This window comes from Podarcis pityusensis (genome assembly GCF_964106645.2).
Source record: "Podarcis pityusensis genome assembly, chromosome: 10".
NCBI lineage: Eukaryota > Metazoa > Chordata > Lepidosauria > Squamata > Lacertidae > Podarcis > Podarcis pityusensis.
The window spans coordinates 6574244-6600923 of NC_138035.1; the positions used below are offsets into that span (position 1 = coordinate 6574244).

The 26680-nt window shown below is 46.0% G+C and overlaps 1 protein-coding gene across 1 annotated transcript in view; it reads right to left on the reverse strand.

Annotated features, from left to right (window-relative positions):
* Positions 1–348: 348 nt before the first annotated feature.
* LOC308486231 (uncharacterized protein) overlaps positions 349–26680 on the reverse strand; it is a 53244-nt gene continuing 26912 nt past the window's right edge. The window contains exons 9-20 of the mRNA XM_081022792.1: positions 26381–26483; positions 25050–25191; positions 23341–23524; positions 19889–19988; positions 16937–17055; positions 13523–13560; positions 10987–11099; positions 7595–7743; positions 4871–4965; positions 3874–3952; positions 2894–3002; positions 349–916 (exon numbers count right to left, since the gene is read on the reverse strand). Coding sequence (XP_080878918.1) covers positions 843–916; positions 2894–3002; positions 3874–3952; positions 4871–4965; positions 7595–7743; positions 10987–11099; positions 13523–13560; positions 16937–17055; positions 19889–19988; positions 23341–23524; positions 25050–25191; positions 26381–26483 — 1305 coding nt within the window. The 3' untranslated portion in view covers positions 349–842. The remainder of the gene's footprint in view (positions 917–2893; positions 3003–3873; positions 3953–4870; positions 4966–7594; positions 7744–10986; positions 11100–13522; positions 13561–16936; positions 17056–19888; positions 19989–23340; positions 23525–25049; positions 25192–26380; positions 26484–26680) is intronic.

The window sequence follows — 26680 nt, forward strand, 5'->3', positions numbered from 1 at the left end:
AAGTTCGCTGTCTTTACCTCTTCCCTCCCAGGCAGCCTCCTTTATCGCTAGAGTCCCTTATCCCCCTCCCGATCGCTTGCCGATCAGCTGCTCAGCGGCTTTGTTTCAACACCCCCTTCCCTCTTTCAAAAAAAGAAAGCACAATCTGCTTTTCGCCCCTGGGCAATTTGGCTCCAGGGACCATGCATTCGCTCCATAAGACACACAGACATTTCCCCTTACTTTTTAGGAGGAAAAAAGTGCGTCTTATGGAGCAAAAAATACGGTATTTCATGACTACACAGCCTCCCTATTGAGATAAGACGGCGACTCAGAGCTACTGAAAAGAAGTTCAAGGGCCAACTGGGAGACGTATTCAGAAGAGGCATCTTTTATTGTGTCAAGGCCAGAGGCAGCTTTGCTTGGGAGCACCCTGCCATCACCACCTCGACCACCGCCACCGGGACACGAGGTAGCTAGCCGTTTTGAGCAAACAGAACCCCAGAAAGTCACGAACACAGCGAGAGCCTTCGAGAAAACAGCAGACGTCGGAGCTGTCGGGAATCTCGGACAGTTTTTTGGAGCGTGGAAAGGAGCAAGGAGCTTGCTTGCTTGCTCCCGTCCATCCAACTTCCAACAACATCCTTCTGCCGTTCCCAGCTCAGCCTCTTCAATTTAAAAACACCCAACGTGTCGGGGAACAAGCTTTGAAGCTGGCAGGAATCTGAGAGAGGCTTCCCACCACCACCACCTTGACAAGACGCAGCAGGAAACCTTCCTTGGTAGTGGCGGCGGTTTTTAAAGTCCCTGAGCGAAAGGCACATTCCGCGGCGGGAGGATGGGGTCCAGCAGGGTGTGAGGCATCAGCACCCGGCGGGAGAAGGAGCAAAAAAGTATACTGCGAGGAGGATGAAGTAAACCATCACCAGCACGGTGCCTGCGGGGGGAGAGAGCAGATCAGCATGGAAAGATTGGCGGGTCTAATAATAATAATAATAATAATAATAATAATAATTTATTATTTATACCCCGCCCATCTGGCTGAGTTTCCCCAGCCACTCTGGGCAGCTCCCAATCGAGTGTTAAAAACAATACAGCATTAAATATTAAAAACTTCCCTAAACAGGGCTGCCTTCAGTTGTCTTTTAAAGATAGGATAGCTGCTTATTTCCTTCACATCTGAAGGGAGGGCGTTCCTGTGAGGATAGTTTGAGCTGTAAATAAAGTGCTTTTAGTTTTAGTAACTCTGCGTGAGGGCTTGATTTATGCACCCCGACGCACAGAAGATAGAAGGCTTTATTTCTGACCGCTGTGAGACTCTGCTTTTGCTCAGAGCTTTTGGAATGCGTGCTGCGCAACAGACGTCTGCCGCAACAGAAGCGTGCCAGACCTTATATCTCTGAGCAATAAATTATCTCAGAGTTCCACAGGGTGAACACCCAGCCCAAACCCCCAGCGGCTTCATATAGATATTAAAAAGCATGGGGGAGAGGACGGAACCCTGAGGCACCCCACAAGTGAGAGCCCAGAGGTCTGAACACTCATCCCCCAACACTACTTTCTGAACATGGCCCAGGAGAAAGGAGCAGAACCACCATATAACAGTGCCCCCAGCTCCCAGCCCCTCTAGGAGGTCCAGAAGGATGTTATGGTCGATGGTGTCAAAAGCCACAGAGATCCAGCAGAACTAGGAAACAGCTCTCACCTTTGTCCCTTGCCCGCCGGAGATCATCAACCAGTGAGACCAAGTCATCATGAGACAACTTTTTTTGGCAATCTGAAGGCCGTCCCAGTTCACTGGGAGACAAACTTGGCTCACCTTGGGTTTTCTTTTACTTTTTTCTTCTTACTGATACTTATCAAAAATCCATACCCAAGGCAAAGTATGTATTTTATTTTTTTATAATACACCAGAAAAAAGTAAATATTTTAAAAATACAATCCAAAAAGAGAAAATTAGAAAAAGATAAAAACGACTTCTGATTCTCTGCCAGCTAAACGTCGTAACTTGTTCAAAGTATTCACACATCCAGCTATTCTACAGCCGTCCCTTGGAAGTCGAATGGAATTCGGCTTCCAAAACATTTGGAAACCAAAGCACAGCTTCTGATTGGCTGGAGGCCAATTGGCCGTTGGACGTTCGGCTTCCAGAAACAGTTCGCAAACCGGACCACTCGCTTCTGGGTTTGTGGCATTCGGGAGCCAAAATGTTTGAGAACGAAGCTGTTTGAAATCCAAGGTACGACTGTATTTTCTATAAGCCAGTATGTAGCCCAAGATGATTTTAACTGTTTTTAATTCTAGATTGCACTTTCTTGTAACTTAGGATCTGCTGAAGGGCAGGCAATAAATTCAACAACATCCAGTGTGCTCCCACTGCTAGATTTTTTTTAATGCTGCACACATGATGCACGACCCACAATCTATACCGACCGTGCTGTTTCTGAACAAATCCTGCTGTTGGATGTATTCCACCCCCCCGCCCCCCAAAAAACCCCAGCTTCAATCCAACTAGAAAACTTAAGTAGAAAACTTCACTTTGCACTGTGTGAACATTTGAGACGGCCGCTGCGCATGCGCAGATGACAGGTTCACGGGCAGGGGAAACCCAAAAGGTCCTGTGCATTGGTGAAGGCATCCCTTGGAAGGCGAAAAACTTCGCCCACGGATGGTGAAAACTCAATGCAAAACTGGCTTGAAATGACTTCGCTGAGTTTTAAGCTGCTGATGTGAACACACCCTTAGATTGCTTAAATCTACCGGAGACGGGTGGGGTGGAGATTACGTTTTGAATGCCCTTTAAAGGTTCCAGCAAGTACACAGCCCAAGTTAGCTCAGAGACGGTGGTCTTCTGGGTCTGAGTAGCCCCCCCAGCAGGCAGGACTGGAACTCGCAGCTCGAAAGCCACCTTTACCTTGGAAGTAGTCGCACTTGCCGTCCATAAAGATGTAATTCATCAGGACCACGCTGAACATGCTTGCATAGACATGAAGGTCACTGAAAACCAGGATGAAGTCCGTGGGCTGGAAATAATAATAATAATAATAATAATAATAATAATAATAATAATGTTTGATTTATACCCCGCCCTTCCCAGCTAAGACCGGGCTCAGGGCAGCTAACACCAAATATAAAAACAATTAATTGAAATACAGCTTAAAAACAAGATTAAAATACAACATTAAAACATTAAAACGCAGCCTCATTTCAGTAGAAACTCAAATCAAAAACTTTTTTGGGATGGAAACGTCAAGTCTTCACCAAGGCTAACTATCCAGACTGGTCCTACATGGGCCAGGAAAAAGCCAGGGAAGTCCCCAAATAGGAATTCCAACACAGAAGGAGAAAGGAAAAAAGAAAGAGGGGGAGGGAATCAAGTTGATTCCAAGCAACAAGCCAGGCAGAACAACTCTGTCCTACAGGCCCTGCGGAAAGAAATCAGATCCTGCTGGGCCCTGGTCTCATGAGGCAGAGCGTTCCACCAAGTCGGGGCCAGTGCTGAAAAGGCCCTGGTTTGCTCCTTTCTATATACAGGGTGCCTACATTCTGCATGGACTGGGCGCATGGCAACACGTGCAAATGGCTTGAGATACCTATTAGGTCCATAAATTACCATATAGCATATATTCCACACAAAAAACAGCGACCAATTGTTGTTGACAAAGGACAGCTGGACATAGAAAGGGCCCCATTACCTTCAGTAGCTGAGGGCCTCATCATTTAATGTATTTTTAATCTTTGTTGGAAGCCGCTCAGAGTGGCTGGGGAAACCCTCTGACAGCAGGGTATAAATAATAATAATTATTATTATTAACCTAAATCTGGCCCTGCTTGGGGGTCCCTTTCAACGCTATGACATGATGATACAAGGTGGTTGGGGAGCCCATGACTTACATAGAAGACTGTGAAAAGCACTAGGATGGGTATTTGGAGCATGCAGACCTGGACCGCGATGCAGTTCCCAATCTCAATGCTAGAAGAGAGAAAGAGACAGGAGGGAGGGGAGGTGAATGCAGCCGTCAAAATTCCCCTCCCCGGATACATAAGGACCCCCACCGCCTTGCTGTTTCCCGCTACCCGGTTAGAAATCGCCTCCTGTAGCACAGAGTTCCAAAGGTCCCTCTCTGTCAGGATGGCAAGGGCATCTGCCACAACGCAGGAGGGGCTGTTTACAATCCCCACACGGTTCCACGGTTCCTCAGGGATCACCTGAACCCTTATCCTATCCTAGCTTGGTCGACGAGATCATCTGCAGGAGTGTTGCTGGACACACACACACACACGCACGCACACCAAGTTGGCAAAAGCTCGTTCGACAACAAAAAACTGATGTTGTCGGAACAGTCCTGTGGAACTCTATGCCACTGGAGATTCAGCTTTCAAATACCTCCTGAAAGCTTTCCCGCTCCACTGGGAGCCGACTCAAGACAACTACATCCTTCCAAAATGGTAAATTCAGGCATAGGCAAACTCGGCCCTCCAGATGTTTTGGGACTACAACTCCCATCATCCCTAGCTAACAGGACCAGTGGTCAGGGATGGTGGGAATTGTAGTCCCAAAACCTCTGGAGGGTCGAGTTTGCCTATGCCTGACATAGATGGTGCCATTGGCTTTAGTGCCCTCTACTGTCAGCCTCCGAGTTTTCTGCCAAATGAGTTGTAGCTTCAGCTGAAAATGGGTGTCTGCTTTTAACCTTTTAAATGGTCTTTGTTGCATGCTTTTATTGCTGTAAACTGTTTTGAGATTTATATATATTGGGCTGAAAAAATAGGGTTTTCTTTCTTCACATCCGCTGTGACCTGCACCCCTAAAGAGGTTTGGCACAGGAGGAGGGCATATTTAAGGAATATTTCTTGGGAAACCCTCCAAGCTAGCCTTCCGCAGACCCACCTGAGGCTGAGGTTGTTCTGCAGGGCAAACTGGATCCCGTTGACGATCTCAGGGAGCTCTGGCACCATGGCAAGGATGGTCACGCCAATGAAGTGCTGAGGGCAGGGAGAGGCGGCCTGGTTATTTGGTTCTTTAGCCGATTTATAAGCTCCTCACTCCGAGCAGCGCAGAGCTTCAATACAGTGGTACCTCAGGTTACAGACGCTTCAGGTTACAGACTCCGCCAACCCAGAAATAGTGCTTCAGGTTAAGAACTTTGCTTCAGGATGAGAACAGAAATCGCGCGGCGGCAGCAGGCGGCCCCATTAGCTAAAGTGGTACCTTAGGTTAAGAACAGTTTCAGGTTAAGTACAGACCTCCGGAACAAATTAAGTACTTAACCTGAGGTACCACTGTATATATATACACAACGGGACTAAAATAGGGTTCACCCACGCCGTCGTTTAGTCAACACTTCATGACTTTCCCCTCCTAGGATCAGCCTGGATTTGCTGGGAGTCACGCAGAGTGGCTGGGAAAACCCAGGCAGATAGGTGGCATATAAATTATTATTATTATTATTATTATTATTATTATTATTATTATTTTATTATTATTATTATTATTATTATTATTATTAATAATAATAATAATAATAAATTTTATTTATACCCAACCCTCCCTGGCCAGAGCCGGGCTCCCGGTGGAACCGCAGTTTTCTAGCATCTCGGAAGCCAAATGATTCGAAACCCGAATGCCAAAAAACCGGAAGTAATTGCTTCCGTTTTCAAACGTGCCTCGGAAGTCAAACCCACGCCGTCGTTTAGTGTAGATCAGGGGTCAGCTAACTTTTTCAGCAGGGGGCTGGTCTACTGTCCCTCAGACCTTGTGGGGGGCCGGACTATATTTTGAAAAAAAAAAATGAACGAATTCCTATGCCCCACAAATAACCCAGAGATGCATTTTAAACAAAAGCACACATTCTACTCGTGTAAAAACACGCTGATTCCTGGACCGTCTGCAGGCCAGATTTAGAAGGCGATTGGGCCGGATCCAGCCCCCGGGCCTTAGTTTGCCTATCCATGTTGTAGGATAGTCAACACTTCATGACGTTCTCCTCCAAATCACTGACTTTCCCCTCCTAGGATCAGCTTGGATTTGTTCGGAGTCACCCAGAGTGGCTGGGGAAACCCAGTCAGATAGGTGGCATATAAATTATTATTACAGTGGAACCACGGTTTTCTAGCATGTCGGAAGCCAAACGATTCAGAACCCGAACGGCGAAAACCCAGAAGTAATTGCTTCTGTTTTCAAATGGCTTCCGAGGCGCGTTTCTCAATTTCCCCCATTGCGTTTGCTGACAGTCTATTGCGCCTCAGCTGTCGAACGTTTCGGAAGTCAAACAGTCTTCCAGAACGGATTATGTTTGACAACCGAAGTTCCTATTTATTTATTTATTATTTCCTCGCACCAATATTATTATTATTATTATTATTATTATTATTATTATTATTATTTCCTCACACCCCTCTCCTTTTCTGAGTTAACCCGGTTCAGAGAAAATCCAGACCAAGGGAGCAGAAAGTGTGGGAAAGTGGCAATTTAGGGGAGAATGTCATGAGGCTATGAAGAAATACCGTGTTTTTTTTGCTCTATAAGACTCACTTTTTCCCTCCTAAAAAGTAAGGGGAAATGTGTGTGCGTCTTATGGAGCAAATGCAGGCTGCACAGCTATCCCAGGAGCCAGAACAGCAAGAGGGATTGCTGCTTTCACTGCACAACGATCCCTCTTGCTTTTTCTGGCTTCTGAGATTCAGAATATTTTTTTTCTTGTTTTCCTCCTCCAAAAACTAGGTGCGTCTTGTGGTCTGGTCCGCCTTATAGAGCGAAAGATACGGTACTTAAAAAAATAAAAACACCTCCTTGCATTACTGATATATCATTCAAAGACTTGATCAAATTCTTAAAGACCCATAAAACAATGCTAATGGCCCAACGACAACACCGTTTCTCCCCCCCCCCCCCCATTTTGAACATTTTGAACACTTTTATTTCCAGATACTTCCAGAGTACATGCAAAACTGCATTAGTACAATAGACTTATGGTAGATTCTAATCTATTTTAAGTGTGGAATTTAGAATCCTTTTTACCGTATATAAAAAGACTAAACATCAACACCCCAGAACTTTGAATAGGATGTTTAAATATTCCACTTTTTAAAGTTGCAATACCTAGTTACTAGGCATTGTATGTTACAGGTGGTTCGGTTATCAGAACTTCAGAAGCTTAACAGCAACATTGCAGAACAAATCTAAGCTCCCAACGTATCCCGCCTTTTCTGCCCACAGCCAACCTCAAAACCCTGCCATCCACTTAGCCAACAGAATTTATTCGCCTGTATATAGGACTGTGCAGTGTTATTTATCATGAGAAGACACTCCCCCAATGGCATCTCACATAACCTTAAAAAGAAATTGAACCAAAATAATCCTAAAAACTAAAAATCATATTGAAAGGCTTGGGAGAACAGAGAGGCTTAAGAGATGCTCCTGTGATGGCCAGGAGAGCCTCTCTGGACGCAGCAAGCCACGGTTGAGGGGCCACCACCGAAAAGGCCCCGGTAGAAACCACCTCCTTAGATGGGGTGGGAGACATGGAGAAGGAGATAAAGTCTTCACGCCAAGGATGCCATCGCCCCACTGCGGCCCCCACCTGCGCCAGCCCTGGCCCTGCCTCCTCCTCACCTGAGACACTGCCGAGTTGTTCAAGATGGGGCTGATGTGCTCCGTGGCCAGGTCCGCGCAGGCGGACATGCCCAGAGTGGCGACCAGCAAGATGAGCAAAGCTCTCCAGCGAGACCAGTGGACCACCGCGCTGTGATGGTGGCCGGGCACTAGAGAACAGGAGAGACACGTACATCTGTAAGCGGGTGGCGTGGAAGCAGCAGCCGGGGAGGCTGGGAGTCAGGAGTCGATAAGGACGATCATAATTGATTACTTGTTTAGAATAGATTTATGAAAGATTTAGAAAACTTATTGATTAGAATATTTGTGAGAGATTGTATGGGGAAGTGCACTTTAAGTTATGGAAGTCAATCAATGAATTATTATTATTACTTTCATATTGAGGAATTTGTAGAATAAACTTGGAACAAATTCTTCCAACTTTTCTTCTTCTTTACTCGTTCCTTTTGTTCCTTTTTTCATATGCAGTGGTACCTCGGGTTACATACGCTTCAGGTTACAGACGCTTCAGGTTACACACTCCGCTAACCCAGAAATAGTGCTTCAGGTTAAGAACTTTGCTTCAGGATAAGAACAGAAATCAGGCTCCAGCAGCACGGCAGCAGCAGGAGGCCCCATTAGATAAAGTGGTGCTTCAGGTTAAGAACAGTTTCAGGTTAAGAACAGACCTCCGGAACGAATTAAGTACTTAACCCGAGGTACCACTGTAGATGTGCTTATTTGAAATATATATGTATGTATGTATGCATTTGCAATATTTTGCTTATATTTTGTAACATTTATGTTAAATAAATTTTATTTAAAAAAAGGAAAAAAATATTGCTTGCACTCCTCTGCCCACCCACCTGCGTTGCACCAGCCACTCTGGGTGGGTTCCAACAGAATATAAAAGAATGCAACAAAACATCCAGCAACATTACCATAGTTGTTATTTATTAAATTTATCCCCCTTTTTTGCAGGCAACTATAATTACCAGTCATTATTTATTTATTTATTTATTTGGTTTTTCAACATAAATCATGACAACAAGATTCCAAGGAATCTCCTGGACTTCCTTCCTCGACTTTGTGGGTCCTATTATTAATCATTTCCTCCTGGTGATGATGATCCAAATCTTTTACATCTCCATTGCATCCAGAATTCACCCTTAAACTACAAGGGGTATTTATTTGTTATTTATTAAATTTCTATGCAGCTTTCATCCAAAGATAACAGGGCGGTTTTATATGTAACCTCGGGTTACAGACGCTTCAGGTTGCGCGTTTTCGGGTTACGGAAGCACCGAAACCCAGAAGTACTGGAATGGGTTACTTTAGGGTTTCGGGGGATACGCATGCGCAGAAGCACTAAATCACGCTTTGCACATGCGCAGAAGCGCTGAATGACAACCTGCACGTGCGCAGACGCGCCGCTAAGGGTTGCAAACACTGCAGGTTGCGAACATGCATCCCACACGGATCACGTTCGAAACCTGAACGTTCACTGTATATATATATGTGTATATATATTAGGTAAAGGACCCCTGGGTGGTTAAGTCCAGTCTAAGGTGACTATGGGGTTGTGGCGCTCATCTCACTTTCAGGCCAAGGGAGCTGGCGTTTGTCCACAGTTTTCCGGGTCATGTGGCCAGCATGACTAAACCGCTACTGGCACACAGAGGACCGTGATGAGTGCCAGAGCACACAGAACGCCGTTTACCTTCCCGCCGGAGCAGTACCTATTTATCTACTTGCACTGGTGTGCTTTCAAACTGCTAGGTTGGCGGGAGCAGGGACCGAGCAACGGGAACTCACCCTGTCGCAGGGATTCGGACCGCCAACCTTCTGATCAGCAAGCCCAAGAGGCTCAGTGGTTTAGACCACAGCGCCACATGCGTCGCTATTAACCTTAACCTTTACCACACACACACACACACACACACAGAGAGAGAGAGAGAGCATAGTAACAAACGGAAAAAAATACACCACCACCCAATTCAGTTTAATAGCCTATACAGTGGTACCTCAGGTTACAGACGCTTCGGGTTACAAACTCCGCTAACCAGGAAGTGGTTGCTCCAGGTTAAGAACTTTGTCCCAGGATAAGAACAGAAATCGCACGGCGGCGGCAGGAGGCCCCATTAGCAGAAGCACACTTCAGGTTAAGAACCGTTTCTGGTTAAGAACGGACCTCTGGAACGAATTAAGTTCTTAACCTGAGGTACCACTGTAGATTGTTTAATTGGCCAAAGGCCTGGGAGAAGGAAGTCTTGCCTGGCATCCGACCCGCTTCTAAAAGACCACCTAAGGAAAGCTTTTGCCACGGTTTTGTCTAATCTTTTTCAAGACGGGCCATCCCTGCTTCCTGCTGCAGCGAGTTTCGCAGATTAACTCTGCTCTGTGAGAAATTGTATACAGCGCTCTGGGACTTCAACATGGTGGCGCACAACCCGCCTCAAGGCATTAAGAGAGGCCAACTTCCTACTGCAACGCGCTCTCCGTGGGGCTACCTTTGAAGGTGACTCAGAAACTGCAATTAATCCGGAATGCGGCCGCTAGACTGGTGACTAGCCAGACCATATAACCGTGGTCCTGAAAGACCTACATTAGCTCCCAGTATGTTTCGGAGCAGGGACGTGGGTGGCGCTGTGGGTTAAACCACAGAGACTAGGACTTGCCGATCAGAAGGTCGGCGGTTTGAATCCTCGCGACAGGGTGAGCTCCCGCTGCTCGGTTCCTGCTCCTGCCAACCTAGCAGTTCGAAAGCACATCACAGTGCAAGTAGATAAATAGGTACCACTCTGGCGGGAAGGTAAACGGCGTTTCCGTGCGCTGCTCTGGTTCGCCAGAAGAGGCTTAGTCATGCTGGCCACATGACCCAGAAGCTGTACGCCGGCTCCCTCGGCCAATAAAGCAAGATGTGCGCTGCAACCCCAGAGTCAGCCACGACTGGACCTAATGGTCAGGGGTCCCTTTACCTTTACATTTCTGAGCACAATTCAAAGTGTTGGTGTTGACCTTTCAAGCCCTAAATGGCCTCGGCCCAGAAGGAGCGTCTCCACCCCCATCGTTCTGCCCCGACACTGAGGTCCAGCTCCGAGGGCCTTCTGGCAGTTCCCTCCCTGCGAGAAGCGAAGTTACAGGGAACCAGGCAGAGGGCCTTCTCGGTGGTGGCACCTGCCCTGTGGAATGCCCTCCCACCAGATGTCAAGGAAATAAACAACTATCTGACTTTTAGAAGACATCTGAAGGCTGCCCTTTTTAGGGAAGCTTTTAATATCTGATGAATTATTGTATTTTAACATTTTGCTGGAAGCCGCCCAGAGTGGCTGGGGAAACCCAGCCAGACGGGTGGGGTATAAATAATAAATTATTCCCCACCTGACAAAAGCAAAGCTCAGGAAGGTACTTACTGTGGCAGTCGCTGACATGGATGTCGTAGATGTGCGAGTGAGTCTTCAGGGTGAAGAGGAGGCCGATGATGTATGCCGCAGGGAGCAACAGGGACACTGTATACACAAGGGGCCTGCCGCACACAAAGGGTTAAAATATGCAGGGGGGTGTTTTTAGCCTTTACGCCTGGCCCACATGCCAGGGCAGCCCCAGGACCAAACCTTAAGAGGCAGAGATGAGCGCAGAGAAGCTGATCTATGCATGCAGTGCACTTAAAGAAAATGGGATGAAAATGATGTATAGATGGTATTTTACACCATCAAAACTTGCTGAAATGTGTAACACAAGATCTAACAAGTGTTGGAAATATAAAGAAAAGGAAGGTATATTTTATGTGGTGGACCTGTAAAATGGTAAAGGCTTTCTGGGAAATGATATATAATGCGTTAAAGACAACGTTTAAAAACACTTTTGTTAAAAAAACCAGAAGACTTTTTACTGGGTATAGTAGGTGAAGGGAAGATAAAAGACTGTTCATGTACGCAACAACAGCAGCAAGAATCCTCTTAGCCCCAAAATGGAAGCAACAAGAAGTACCAACGAAAGAACAGGTGCTACTGGAAGGAATTTTTATTTTTATTTTGTTTCAACGAAAGAAGAGTGGCAGATGAAGATGATGGACTTTGCGGAACTGGCGAAACTGACGGGAAAAATCCCAAACCAGCACGATCAATATTCCAAAAAAGACTGGAGTACATTTATACAATATCTGAAAGACCGTTGTAAGCAATTAACAACACCAGTAGGGTTATCCGAAGACTTGTTATGAGAATTTTTTTACCTTTCTACATTTATTTAAACTTTGAGGTATTTTGTAACGAGTTATATTAGAATGGGGAAATATATAAAATGCTGTGATAAAAAGGTTACTGTTGAAACCAGGAGGTGGGAGGGAAGGCAGTCGACAGAATCTAAAGAGCCAAAAGAGGTAAAGTGGATAATAATGATGTGATTATATACGTTTAAATGGAAAATTAATAAAAAATATTTTTTTTAAAAAGGGAAGCTGATATATACCAAGTTAAGATAGGCCAGGTGCTTCTATCTTCCCGGTAAAGTAAAGGTAAAGGGAGCCCTGACCATTAGGTCCAGTTGTGGCCGACTCTGGGGTTGCGGCGCTCATCTCGCTTTACTGGCCGAGGGAGCCCGCGTACAGCTTCCAGGTCATGTGGCCAGCATGACTAAGCCGCTTCTGGCGAACCAGAGCAGCGCACGGAAACGCCGTTTACCTTCCCGCCAGAGTGGTACCTATTTATCTACTTGCACTATGATGTGCTTTCGAACTGCTAGGTGGGCAGGAGCTGGGACCGAGCAGCGGGAGCTCACCCCGTCGTGGGGATTCGAACCGCCGACCTTCTGATCAGCAAGTCCTAGGCTCTGTGGTTTAACCCACAGCGCCACCCACGTCCCCTATCTTCCTGGTAGTGCAGCAATAAAACTGCTAGGACATTTGCAGAGCTAAGCAGGGTCCACTTTGGTTTCAAATGGGATGGGGGACCGCATGTTGAGATTCCTGCACAGCAAGGGGGCCCCTTACAATTCTATGGTTCTAGGCAGTCATTATTTTATGGGAGGAATTCAGCTGCAAACTGGGAAATTTAAGTTTGCGCCATTTCAAAGCCTTTCAGGTGTCTACAGGGAATTCATTTGGTTCCGTGCTGAGTCTTCTGGATTTCGTGATTTTATACATTTGGCTTTAATGCTTCTATAGCAGGCATAGGCAAGCTGGGCTCTCCAGATGTTTTGGGACTACAACTCCCATCATCCCTAGCTAACAGGACCAGTGGTCAGGGATGATGGGAGCTGTAGTCCCAAAACATCTGGAGGGCCCAGTTTGCCTATGCCTGTTCTATAGCAAATGGCCGTGACATTCTCTGCCAAATGGTTTTGAAATTCTTCATGTAAATAAAAATTAACACGGAACAGAGGGCTCTGCTGTGCTAGTGAAAAAAACGAAAGAAAAGAAGCGGACTTGTTAGGAATATTATGAGGAAGTGCAACGAAAAGTGGAACGAACCACTGATTAATGAGAAAAATCAAATGCGAATGAATGCTCATCATCACTCAATCTCCCCACAAACAAATCAGAGCAAAAGCTCATTAAAGCCCAGATACCATCTAACCTCCCCGTAAGCTTTGTGCATGCAAATCTGGATAAACGCTCAATAAACAGGTTTCTTTGAGAAGCTCCATTGAGTCGCAGGAGTCACTTCCTCAAGCCTTGTGCAGAGTTTTTTATTATTATTATTATTTTCAGAAGCTACCAGGGAACTGGTGATCCGATCAGATGATGAACGACTCATGCATGGGGCTGCGTTAGAAAAATCGATCTGCCACAGTCAAGGATGAGGAAGACAGAGAGCATGTTATGCGCCTCTGGCACATGACGGAATGGAATTTTGTGGCTCACAACAGCTCCAGCCAGCGAGGTTTCCCATGACCAGAAGCAGTTAAACAGGACAAGCAAATAAAAAGGATGAATGATTAGGTACTTACTCAACATGGCTGTAGTAAAGGGTTCCATTGTTCTCCATCTACCAAGAGATAATAGAATTATCAGACCTTGCAGTGCCAGAAGTTATCCATTTGCAAATATTGTTATTCGTGGGGCTGCCTTTGAAGATGGTTCGGAAACTTCGGCCGGTGCAGAATTCGGCAGCCAGTTTGCTCACCGAGGCAAGACTGTCTTTAGCACATAAGACCAATCCTGGCTCAACAGGCTGCCGATTACCGTAGTTTTCGCTCTATAGGACGCACTTTTTCCCCTCCAAAAATGAAGGGGAAATGTGTGTGCGTCCTATGGAGCGAATACAGGCTTTCGCTGAAGCCTGGAGAGTGAGAGGGGTCGGTGCGCACTGACCCCTCTCCCTCTCCAGGCTTCAGAAAGCTATCCGCACACCTTCGGAGTGCAGCGGGAGTTCCCGCCGGGCTCCAAAGGCTTGCGGATTGCAGCTTGCAGCCTGAAGCCCAGGGAGTGCAGTGCCATCTCTTGCTGCGCTCCCCGGGCTTCAGGCAGCTATCCGCAAACCTTTGGAGCGCTCCCCCAGCCCGCAAGCTCCGGGAGCAGCGGCAGGGCTGTGCAACCTTGCCTCCGCTCCCGGACCTGTTCGGGCTTCCCCCGCCCCAACCCCACGGCTAAAAACAAAGCCGTGCACAGCCTCTCCCGGCTGGAGAGGTTGTGCGTGGCTAAAGAGGAAGCCAAGACAGCCAGTGGGCTGTCTTTTTTTTCTTTATTTTTCTTTATTCCCCCCCCCCAAAAAAAAAACTAGGTACGCTCTATGGTCCGGTGCGCCTTATGGAGCGAAAAATACGGTAGTTTCTGGATCCAATTCAAAGAGCTGGGTTTGACCTATAAAGTTTTAAGACCGCAGCCCTCAAGGAAAGCCTCTCCCCATATGAACTGAAAATAATAATAATAATAATAATAATTATTATTATTATTATTATTATTTATACCCCCACCCTCCCTGGCCAGAGCCGGGCTCAGGGCGGCTAACACCAGTAAAATTACAGTAAAAACATAAGGGGGGGGGGCAGGAACCAATTTAAAATACAGGTTAAAATGCAATTTTAAATGCAGCCTCATTTTTAAAGTAGCCCATAGATCATAAGGGGAGGGAAACATAAGGGTCAGACTGAGTCCAAACCAAAGGCCAGGCAGAACAGCTCTGTCTTGCAGGCCCTGCGGAAAGATGTCAAGTCCCACAGGGCCCTAGTCTCTTGGGACAGAGCGTTCCACCAAGTTGGGGCCAGTGCTGAAAAGGCCCTGGCCCTGGTTGAGGCCAATCTAACCCCCTTGCGACTTGGGACCTCCAAAATGTTGTCATTTGTGGACCTTAAGGTCCTCTGCGGGACATACCAGGAGGGGCGGTCCCGTAGGTACGAGGGTCCCAGGCCGCATAGGGCTTTAAAGGTCAAAACCAGCACCTTAATCCTGACCCTGTACTCCACCGGGAGCCAGTGCAGCTGGTATAGCACCAGACCCTGAGATCATCTTCGTGGGACATCCAGATGGTGGCAAAACGAGGACGGGGCCTTTTCTGCATCAGCTCCCTGTTTGTGGATGCTTGTCCGATGCCTTCATTTAAACTTTCTCTTTAACAAGGCTGATTGAACCATCTACAACCTTTTAGAGCAGATGGGTTGTTTCAATATATGTTGTTCTTTTATTGTAAGTCGCGAAGCTGCTTTGAGTTGCCATTGCAAAAAAAAAAGAGAGCAACTAATAATTTTAATAAATAATAATAATAATTTAATTAGGGGTATTTACATTATGACCCCTGAGCAATTTTTTCCCTGCCCCCTTTTTGCTCTTATGTTACCTGCTTTGCGATTTAAGCTGTAATCTGCCCCGAGGTCTCTTCATGAAGGGCAATATGAAATGTTAATTGATAATAAAAGCAACTGTTTTTATACTTGGTAAACAGCTCAGTGAGTTACAGCGGACGCTCGGGTTGCGGATGTGATCCGTGTGGGATGCACGTTCGCAAACCGCAGCGGCCCGTCTGCTCACATGCGGGTTGCAATTCAGCGCTTCTGCGCATGTGCAAAGCGCGATTTAGCGCTTCTGCGCATGCGCGACCGCCGAAACCTGGAAGCAACCCGTTCCGGTACTTCCAGGTTTCAGCGGGGCCATAACCCAAAAAAATGCAACCTGAAGTGGCTGTAACCCAAGGTATGACTGTATTTTGGCTTTAAGCGGTATAGAAATTTACCGTATTTTTCGCTCTATAAGACGCACCAGACCACAAGACGCACCTAGTTTTTGGAGGAGGAAAACAAGAAAAAAAATATTCTGAATCTCAGAAGCCAGAACAGCAAGAGGGATCACTACGCAGTGAAAGCAGCAATCCCTCTCGCTGTTCTGGCTTCTGGGATAGCTGCGCAGCCTGCATTCGGTCCATAAGACGCACACACATTTCCCCTTACTTTTTAGGAGGGAAAAAGTGAGTCTTATAGAGCAAAAAATACGGTAATCGCCAACAACTTGGAACCTTAAGAAGCCAAAATCCCCTGCGGTGTGTGAAGAAACCAGCAACTCAGAATGCATCTGGGCTGGTTTTTGGGGCTGAGATCCACTGCAGAGCAGCAAAGAGATTATGCCTGATTTATGATCATGGCCACTGGTCCCATCACCTCCTGGCAAATAGAAGGGGAAGAAATGGAGGCAGTGAAAGATTTTACTTTCTTGGGTTCCATGATCACTGCAGATGATGACAGCAGTCACGAAATTAAAAGACGCCTGCTTCTTGGGTTCCATGATCACTGCAGATGATGACAGCAGTCACGAAATTAAAAGACGCCTGCTTCTTGGGAGAAGAGCAATGACAAACCTAGACAGCATCTTAAAAAGCAGAGACATCACCTTGCTGACAAAGGTCCGTATAGTTAAAGCTCTGGTTTTCCCAGTAGCGATGTATGGAAGTGAGAGCTGGACCAGAAAGAAGGCTGATCAACCAAAGAATGGATGCTTTTGAATTCTGGTGGCTGGAGGAGACTCTTGAGAGTCCCATGTGCTGCAAGAAGATCCAACCTCTCCATTCTGAAGGAAATTAGCCCTGAGTGCTCACTGGAAGGACAGATTCTGAAGCTGAGGCTCCAAGACTTTGGCCACCTCATGAGAAGAGAAGACTCCCTGGAAAAGACCCTGATGCTGGGAAAGATGGAGGGCACAAGGAGAAGGGGACGACAGAGGACAAGATGGTGGGACACTGTTCTCGAAGCTACCAGCATGAGTTTGACCAAACTGCAGGAGGCAGTGGAAGACAGGAGTGCCTGGCGTGCTCTGGTCCAGGGGGTCACGAAGAGTCGGACACGACTAAATGACTAAACCACAACAACATAGCCAACGCGGCTGGGACTGGTTGGTGAAATCCCAGCCCCATGTGGGGCCCAGAAGCTGCTGCTCACCAAGTCAAAGTAGCAGCTCTGGCAGATGTAGTGCCCTGGTGGCTCTTGGGTGACGTTCTGGCATTCCCCGCAGACCAGCCTCCCGTAGACTTTGGAGAAGAGGGTTGGAGCGAACACACCTGGGGGGAAAGGAGAGCGAGAGAAGATCAGCCCCATCGCCTCCCAGGATCCGTCCAGCCCACATCTTCCCCCCTGAGCCGAGTTCCCCATTTTCATTGCAGGGGTACCTCAGTTCTCAAACTTAATCCGTTCCAGAAGTCTGTTCCGTAACCAAAGCGTTGCAAAACCGAGGCGCGCTTTCCCACAGAAAGTCATGCAAAACGGATTAATCCGTTCCAGATTTTTTTAAAAAACCAATCCCTAAAACAGCAGTTTAACATGAATTTTACTATCTAACGAGACAGTTGATCCATAAAAGGAAAGCAATAAACAGTGTACTGCAGTCACACACACAATCAATCCGTCAGGAGCTGAACTGGGTTCCACACAGTCGCAAAAACAAAACGAAAAGGGCTGCGAAAACAAAAGCGCAAAATAAATAGCAAAAACATACAGACCTCAGCGTAACACTCAAAACGGAGCATGTTCAGCTTCCAAAGAAAGTTTGCAAACCGGGTTTGCAGTGTTTGGGTTCCAAGTTGTTTGAGTACCAAGACGTTTGAGAACCAAGGTATCACTCTACTGTGTTGTTTTAACGGGATCATTTTATAGCACATTTTAATATGGATGTTCAGCCTTATTGTGGAGGGTTAAGGCAATTCTGGCTGCTTTTCTGTCCTGGATAGGCCAGAGGACCACTTGCCTAGACTCTGTTCAAGGAAGAAGCTTGAGTTGGGCCAAGTTAGTGTTAGAAGGGTTATGACGCCAAGACTAGTCAGAAGGGCAGGATGGTGAGGCCCAAGGCCAATCTGGTTGCAGGTAGTTCCAAGGGCGGAACAGGCGTATACTGTATACTGTATGACATCTGTATGGTTGTTGCAGTTACACTGATGTCTGCAAGACATATCATGAATTGGGGGAGGATGTTAGAATTCCTGCTCCATGATTGCAGTCATGGAATTTTTGTCTATCACATGACGGTGTATGTTTTGACTCCACAGAGTGGGAAGTGACGGAGACAGGATGTTTGTGTTACTGTGTTCCATGAAGCGGGACTATTGTCCTTTCTTCTTTCTCTTTGCTGTCTGATGGTGGAGAGAGAGGGAGCCATGTTGCAGTGCTCCGTGTGTGTTTATATGTAAATAAAGTAGATTAGCCAAAGTGCTGAGTTGCTGAGGTCTGTTACGCTCATGATGCGCAAACTCTGCGGATCCCTAAGTGTGCCGGTGTCAGTTGGAATTGGTCGCTGTGATGTTCGGGCAGAAGAAAGCTTTTGAAGCTCCCAAACGAAAGACCAGGAGGGAGGAAACATGCCAGTTGGGCATGTGTCTCTGCCAGGGTCCTACTTGAGAGTAGGCTGAACTCCTGACAGTTAGACCTGCTAGCCTCAAAAAACATGACAACAGATATTTTTGTATTCCCTGGTGTTACAAGACTGCTCAGGGGTTGGATTTATAAACAGGATAACAAGGATGATTTATCTCTAATCCATATGTCAAAATTCTTCTATTGGTACTATTTACTGAAATCTAGTCATACCAGGAGCACAAAATTTGCTGTCACTGCCCTTTGCCTCCCTGAGAACTGCTCTCCGTTTTCAAACAATCCCTACATCAGTCTTAGACGGAAGATACAGAAATGTTCCAAGGCATTTAAGACTATGTATTTGTAGGTGAGGTAGAAGATCTCCCCTGTGATATGCTCTATTATAAAGGTAAAGGTAAAGGGACCCCTGACCATTAGGTCCAGTCGTGACCGACTCTGGGGTTGCACGCTCATCTCGCTCTATAGGCCAAGGGAGCTGGCGTTTATCCGCAGACAGCTTCCGGGTCATGTGGCCAGAATGACTAAGCCACTTCTGGCGAACCAGAGCAGCGCACGGAAATGCTGTTTACCTTCCCGCTGGAGCGGTACCTATTTATCTACTTGCACTTTGACGTGCTTTTGAACTGCTAGGTTGGCAGGAGCAGGGACCGAGCAACGGGAGCTCACCCTGTCGCAGGGATTCGAACCGCCGACCTTCTGATGGGCAAGCCCTAGGCTCTGTGGTTTAACCCATAGTGCCACCCACGTCCCTATGCTCTATAATAAGCTCTATCAAAACCCCAGAAAGAGATTTTTTGGAACAGATGCTGTCAGAACCCTGAAGTGAAAATACGTTGGCTATTATCTGACTGCCGACCTGCTTGTCACATACAAAACAGCAAATGAAATTAATGGACTATATAGAATTAGATAAGATGACAGGAAGGATTCGAAACCTGCAGGACCGGAGATTCTTAGAGGACTGGAGTAAATATTTGAATTATTTGAAAAGCAATTGTAATAAACAGATTACGCTAGTAGGACTGCGAGAAGTTTTGTAAGGAGGATTATGCGAAATATTGCAATGAAGACAATGAAGAGAGTTATTAGTTAAGGACAATTAAAAGTAATAGAGAAAATAAGAAATGTAGACTAAGTGATAAAGACTGAAAAATCTTCATATGCGGTTGATGGAAGTCCAAAACATTGTATAAGATAAGAAAATATGTTAAATGACTGTTGGAAATGATATGTTAAAAAATTAGTGTGGGGGTGTGTGTATAAAAATAAAAAACGGCCCCATTTGCTAAATACACTAAATAAATAAAAGCTATATAAAAGACAATGCCGCAAACTTTGTAGGCGATTCATTATTTTGACTCATTGTAAACGGGTGCGCGTCTCTGGTTTTCTTTCATTAGGTTTTAATTGACTTGCTGGATCTGTAAAAACTAATCTGTAGTGGCTTCTAGTCAAACGCAATAAATGATTGCAAGTTGGATAAGGCTATCTCTCAATAGCTCCCTCCTACCTACCTCTGCAACTTACCTCCCACAGAGAGGAAGAGGAGGGCAGAGCTGACCCCGGCTGACCGGCTGTTGAATCTCTGCTCTTGGTGCCGAATGCCGCCAATCACCATGCACAGCCCCTAGAAGGAGAAAGAGAGAGAAGGATAGTGGCTCCATCCCTGCGTCCGCCAGCCTGGCTTTGGAAGAGGCAGCGAGGAAGCAGGAAGACCTAGCTCAGAATTCTCCAAACTGCCTGTTATGTACAGTGGTGCCCCGCAAGACGAATGCCTCGCAAGACGGAAAACCCGCTAGACGAAAGGGTTTTCCGTTTTGGAGGTGCTTCGCAAAACGAATTTCCTATGGGCTTGCTTTGCAAGACGAAAATGTCTTGCGAGTTCCTGCGGGGTTTTTTTCCTTCCCCCCCCCTTTTCCCCAAGCCGCTAAGCCGCTTATCAGCTGATCCGCTAAGCCGCTAAACAGCTGATCACTAAGCCGCCTATCAGCTGATCCGCTAAGCCGCTTATCAGCTGATCCGCTAAGCCCGCTAAGCCGCTAATAGCGCTAATCCGCTAATCTGCTAATGGGCTTGCTTCGCAAGACGAAAAAACCGCAAGACGAAGAGACTCGCGGAACTGATTCTTTTCGTCTTGCGAGGCACCACTGTACTGAAGTTCTCACCCTGGGCCAGCAGGGGGATGCTGTAGATAGTTATGCAAATAAGGGATTGAAAGTGACGTTCAGTGATTGGATAGTTACAGAAAGTTGTTACTGTTGCGTTGTAGTGGAGCTCTATATAAGCAGGCTGACTGAACCCTTCAGTTCAGTTCTGTCCTGGCCTGTGAATAAACAAGAGCTGTTTGAAGAATTGCTGTGTTGTCTGATATGGTCACCCACAACTTAACACTGCCCACCCCTGAGAGATGGTACATTACCCCTGAAAAAATGGCAAAAATGGATAGGACAAGCTCCAATAAGTGTTGGAAATGCAAAGAGAAGGAGGACCTGTTTAGGGAAGCTTTTATTGTTTCATGCATGACTGTATTTTAATATTTTGTTGGAAGCCGCCCAGAGTGGCTGGGGAAGCCCAGCCAGATGGGCGGGGTATTATTTATTATTATTTATTATTATTATTAGTGGCAGGATTGCAAAATAACTGAAAGTTATTGGGGAACGATTTACAATGAAATGAAAAGAATGTTTAAGACATCTTTTGTTAAAAGACCAGAAGCTTTTCTATTAGGTTGGCCAAATTCTGTGCAACTGCCATAAAACTTAATCATTATCATAGCTGTCAACTTTTCCCTTTTCTTGTGAGGAATCCTATTCGGAATAAGGGAATTTCCCTTTCAAAAAGGGAAACGTTGACAGCTATATGGTAGCACAGCTTGTTCCCTCAGGCCTTGAATGACAATTTCAGGTTGTATTTTAGTGATTTAAATTATATATTTTTAACTGCTGCTATATCTGTATTGTCCCTGTTATACCCAATTGTAAATTAAAATGTATCCTTATCGTGTTTTATGACTTCCCTGATACTGTATTTGAGCTGGAACTGGTCTGTAACCAAAATAATAAAATTATTATTATTATTTCTGTTAGGTATTACAGGTCAAGACTTGCCAAAAGGATGTAAAAAACTATTTATGTATGCCACAACGGCAGCTAGGATGTTACTAGCCCAAAGATGGAAGGACGACAAGATACCAGCAAAAGAAGAATGGCGGGGTTGCAAAATAACTAAAAGTTATTGGGGGGTAATTTACAATGAAATGAAAAGATAATTTATATTTTTATTAAGCATTTCGCCAAAAGAAATAGGGAAATCGAAAAGAACATTGTTCATGGAATAACAGCGGCCAGAATTTTAGTAGCAAGAAATTGGAAAAACATCAACAATACCCAACACGGAAGATTGGCAAATCCTAATGGTAGAATATCTGCATCTAGCGAAAGCGACAGGAAGAGCAAGAGGCCAACCAAAACAAACAGTCTATGAGAATTGGAGAATCTTTAAAGAATATTTAGAAAACTATGGAATGAAAGGAAACATCTTGGCAGAATTAGACTGATCACTGTATTGTATAAATGTAAGTTTGTAGGGAGGGAAAAAGAAATTATATAAGAAATATGTAACTGTGCGGTATAAAGTAATGGATAGACAAAGTACAGTGAGATAAGTCAGTTTTAAATTTCTGTTCTATAAATTTTATAATTGTGTTCAATGCCAGGAGTATATATGATGAAAATTATATTAATCTTCTTATATCTTATAGTGTGGTGGTTTGTTTGATTTTTCTGTTATTTGTTTGTTTGATTGTATGTTTGTTTACTTGTATGTACGTCTGTTTTTCACAAATGTATTTATTCTAAATTAATAAAGATATATTTTTAAAAATACAGTGAAATGAAAAGAATGTTTAAGACATCCTGGTATGCCCCGCGGAGGACCTTACGGTCCGCAAATAATAATATCTTGGAGGTCCTGGGCCTCAAGGAGGTTAGACTGGCCTCAACCAGGGCCAAGGCCTTTTCTGCTTTGGCCCCAGCCTGGTGGAACGCTCTTTCGCAGGAGACTAGGGCCCTGCGGGACTTGACAGCTTTCCGCAGGGCCTGCAAGACGGAGCTGTTCCACCTAGCCTTTGGTCCGGGCCCAGTTTGACCCCCCCCCCCATGGGACCCTGTAAGTTACTTCTTTGATCTCTGAGCAGAGGTGTCATACGCCGGGAAGGCCTCATTACTGTCAGCAATCGTGTTGCAGCATTCTGCACTCAATGCAGCCTCTGGATCAAGCACAAGGGAAGCCCCGTGTAGAGCACATTGCAGCACCTCCCCTCCGGTTTCTCATTGTGCGACTTCGCCGCAAGTCTGTTGTTGTTTTGCAGATCCGTTATGATCAGGGAATAACGTGTCACGAGGTCGGGGACGGGACCACTGTGGAACCAGGCTGGGGACTCCATTCAGCACGCAGAAAAGGGGAGCCCTTATTCTAGCACAGCCTTCCCCAAGCTAACGCGGCGAGAGGAGGAGTCCAGTAAATTCACCAATTAATCAATTAAATCAAAGCGACATGTAAACGTTACGAAACCGATAAAGTAAAAACAAATCCCTTCCAAACGCGGCCAAAAGCTCCCCTGTTCCGCTTGCAGAATTCGGTCGCAGAATTTCAGGCCGGAAGGAACAGTCCTGACAGATACGAGGGGATTGGGAAGCGTGGAGGGACAGAGAAGCCACAAATTCCCAGAAGGAAGATAATAAATAAATATATTGTTATTAATAATAATAATATTTATTTATTTATTTTTTATTTATACCCCGCCCATCTGGCTGGGCTTCCCCAGCTACTCTGGGTGGCTCCCAATAGAACATTCAAAACACAATAAATACATCAAACATTAAAAACTCCCCTAAACAGGGCTGCCTTCAGATGTTTTCTAAAAGTCAGGTAGTTATTTATTTAGAGTGTTTGTATGGCCACTCGAGGGCAGGACTCACCGGGATGAAAAGGACACAGCCCAGCAGGGTCCCCGTCAAGGCGGACTTGACGATTTCCTCGTAGCACTTGTTCTTCTCTCGGGCGCCTTTGATGAGGGCCGTGATGTAGAAAGTGAGCTCCGTGATGGAGCCGAATGTGGCGTTGACCACGGCCCCCACCGCAAAGTTGCTCTGGGCTGAGATGCTGCAGGAGAAACAGAGAAGGTCCACGAGGTGAAGTCGCTGGCACTTAGCATCATCAGAATTGCCTTGGGGTCCCTCACAACTCAGCCATTCTACAAGGTGTGACTGGAAAGTTCAGTGAATGGTCACAGAAATCGGACAGCGAGAAATATTCGAACACACAATTGGCATTAAAGGTAAAGGGACCCCTGACCGTTAGGTCCAGTCGTGGCCGACTCTGGGGTTGCGGCGCTCATCTCGCTTTACTGGCCGAGGGAGCCGGCGTACAGCTTCCGGGTCATGTGGCCAGCATGACTAAGCCGCTTCTGGCGAACCAGAGCAGCGCACGGAAACGCCGTTTACCTTCCCGCCAGAGTGGTACCTATTCATACACTTGCACTTTGACGTGCTTTCAAACTGCTAGGTGGGCAGGAGCAGGGACTGAGCAATGAGAGCTCAACCTGTGGGAGAGATTCAAACCGCTGACCTTCTGATCAGCAAGCCCTAGGCTCTGTGGTTTAACCCACAGTGCCACCCAAAATGCTCACAATTGTGTACAGAGATGAAGCTGAAAGTGTGTGAGTGGTTGAAGCAGTTTTGTGAAAGGCGGCAAACCATCAAAGATTACCCTCAGTTTGGCAAACCGTCAGCGAGCAGAACGGCAGCAAATGTCGATACAGTGGTGCCCCGCAAGACGAATGCCTCGCAAGACGGAAAACCCGCTAGACGAAAGGGTTTTCCGTTTTGGAGGTGCTTCGCAAAACGAATTTCCTATGGGCTTGCTTCGCAAGACGAAAATGTCTTGCGAGTTCCTGCGGGGTTTTTTCCCTCCCCCCCCTTTTCCCAAGCCGCTAAGCCGCTTATCAGCTGATCTGCTAAGCCGCTAAGCCGCTTAACAGCTGATCCGCTAAGCTGCTTAACAGCTGATCTGTTAAGCCACTAAGACGCTTATCAGCTGATCCGCTAAGCCCGCTAAGCCGCTAATAGCACTAATCCACTAAACCGCTAATGGGCTTGCTTCGCAAGACGAAAAAACCGCAAGACGAAGAGACTCGCGGAACGGATTCTTTTCGTCTTGCGAGGCACCACTGTACGAGATTGTGAGTTATTGATGAGGGATCGGCGTTTGTCCGAATGATGGCGGAAGAATTGCATATTCCGTGTGAAATCGTTACTGAGGTTATTGAGTTGTCCCACCCTCCATATTCTCCCAATCTGGCCCCACCGGATATCTTTCTTTTTCCAAAACTGAAATCTGCACTGAAAGGGCACAGATTTCCCAGCATTTCACACGTCCAAGCTACTGTGACGAGGGAACTGAAAGCCGTACGAAAAGAGGACTTCTCCAGAAGTTTCCAACAGTTCTACAAACGTTGTCAACGGTGCGTTGTATCAGAGGGGGCCTAATTTGAAGGCCTGTAAGGTTGTACGTTCGACTTGTTTCCCGCTTACCGATTTCTGTGGCCGTTCACCGAACTTTCCGGTCACACCTTGTATGATTCCATGATTCTAAATCTCATGGTTAATTCTTTCTTAACGCCTCTTACCTGGCAATTGCCATGCCTATGTAGTACGAGAGGGGCATGATGGAGAGCAGCGCCAAGGTGAACTTAACCACAGAGCTGGTGTAATGGTTGTGCTTATCTGCGTAGCCCAGAACTAGAGTCACAATAACCAAAGGGAGTAGATCTGACAAGAGGTATTGAAAGGAAAAACACACGTGTGTATTTTCTTTTGAGTGGCATCAACGGCGCAGGAGGTTTCGCTGAGAAACAGCCGCCCAGAGTGGCAGGGAAACCCAACCAGATGGGCGAGGTACAAATAATAAATTATTATTATTATTATTATTATTATTATTATTATTATTACTATTCCTCCTGGGAAGATGAAGCCAAGGAGGTGCTAGGAATACAAGGACCGGCTGAGCTGCCGTGTGCAAGCGTTGAATTAGACAGCAGAGCCAGAGTTTTGATGCTCTCCCTATCAACGCTCCTGCTTTACCAAAACAGGTTTCTAGGCCTTATGGAGGACATTAAAACTTCAAAACGTTGGGGCTGCACCTGGGGCCTGATCTGAGCCAAGGCTCCTCTGGAGGCCCGTTGCAAAGTCAAGAGTTCTCTTAAGCATGTGCAGAGTGTGCAACCTCTTTGTTTAAAGATGGGCAAGGAGGTTTTTCAGAACGGTTGATACACTATGATAATCTTTATTGTCATTGTCCCATATAGAACAACGAAATTGAAAAAATCTACATCAGGCATTCAAAAACCAACAAGCCTGCTATCCCAGCTATCCCAGCCTGGTTAGCCCCATAAAACTCTGATACCCCATAATTAAATATAATATACTCCCATAGAGACTACTTTACACTGCGTTTAAAACCAAAATCGCATTTGGGTAGAAACTGTTTCTCAGGCAGCTAGTCCTGGTCTTTATAACCCTGGAGCTTCTTCCAGAAGGCAGGAGCTGAAGGAGATCATTTCCGGGGTGGGCACTATCCTGCGCTATCTCTGCAGCTTTCTTATGGCACCTGGAAGCATAGATTTGATCCAAGGTGGGAAGAGGGCACCCAATTATTCTCTCCGCAGTCTTTACAACATTGGACAAGTAGATGTGTTCAGCTCTGTCCAGGTTTTGCTCCTCAGCGCTCGCTACATCTGCAGAAGCAACTGCGCAGAAAACCCATCTGTTTTGCTTAACCGATTCAGTCTGCTCAATTTTTTATTTTTTTAATGCAACGTAGTTGAGGTTTATAAATCAAGGAGGGGCATCACTGCATTCAAGAGATCCTACTCTGCTAAGAGAGACCCCGATCCAAAGCTCTCGCGCAAACCCCACTCCCAAGGAAGCAAAGCCCAAAGCAACAACACCGAAAGGATACTGACGGCAAATACATTGATCCCATCCACGGCGTATTTGTAGTAATAAGCGTTCACAGCCCGGTAGCAGCAAAGGAGCACTTCAGCATCGAGGGGAACTTCTGTCTGCGGACCATCAGTTATAATAAATAATAAAATAATAATAATAATAATAATTTATTATTTGTACCCCGCCCATCTGGCTGGGTTTCCCCAGACACTCTGGGCGGCTTCCACAGAGACCAAAAATACACTAAAATGTCACACATTAAAAACTTCCCTGAACAGGGCTGCCTTAAGATGTCTTCTGAATGTCAGGTAGT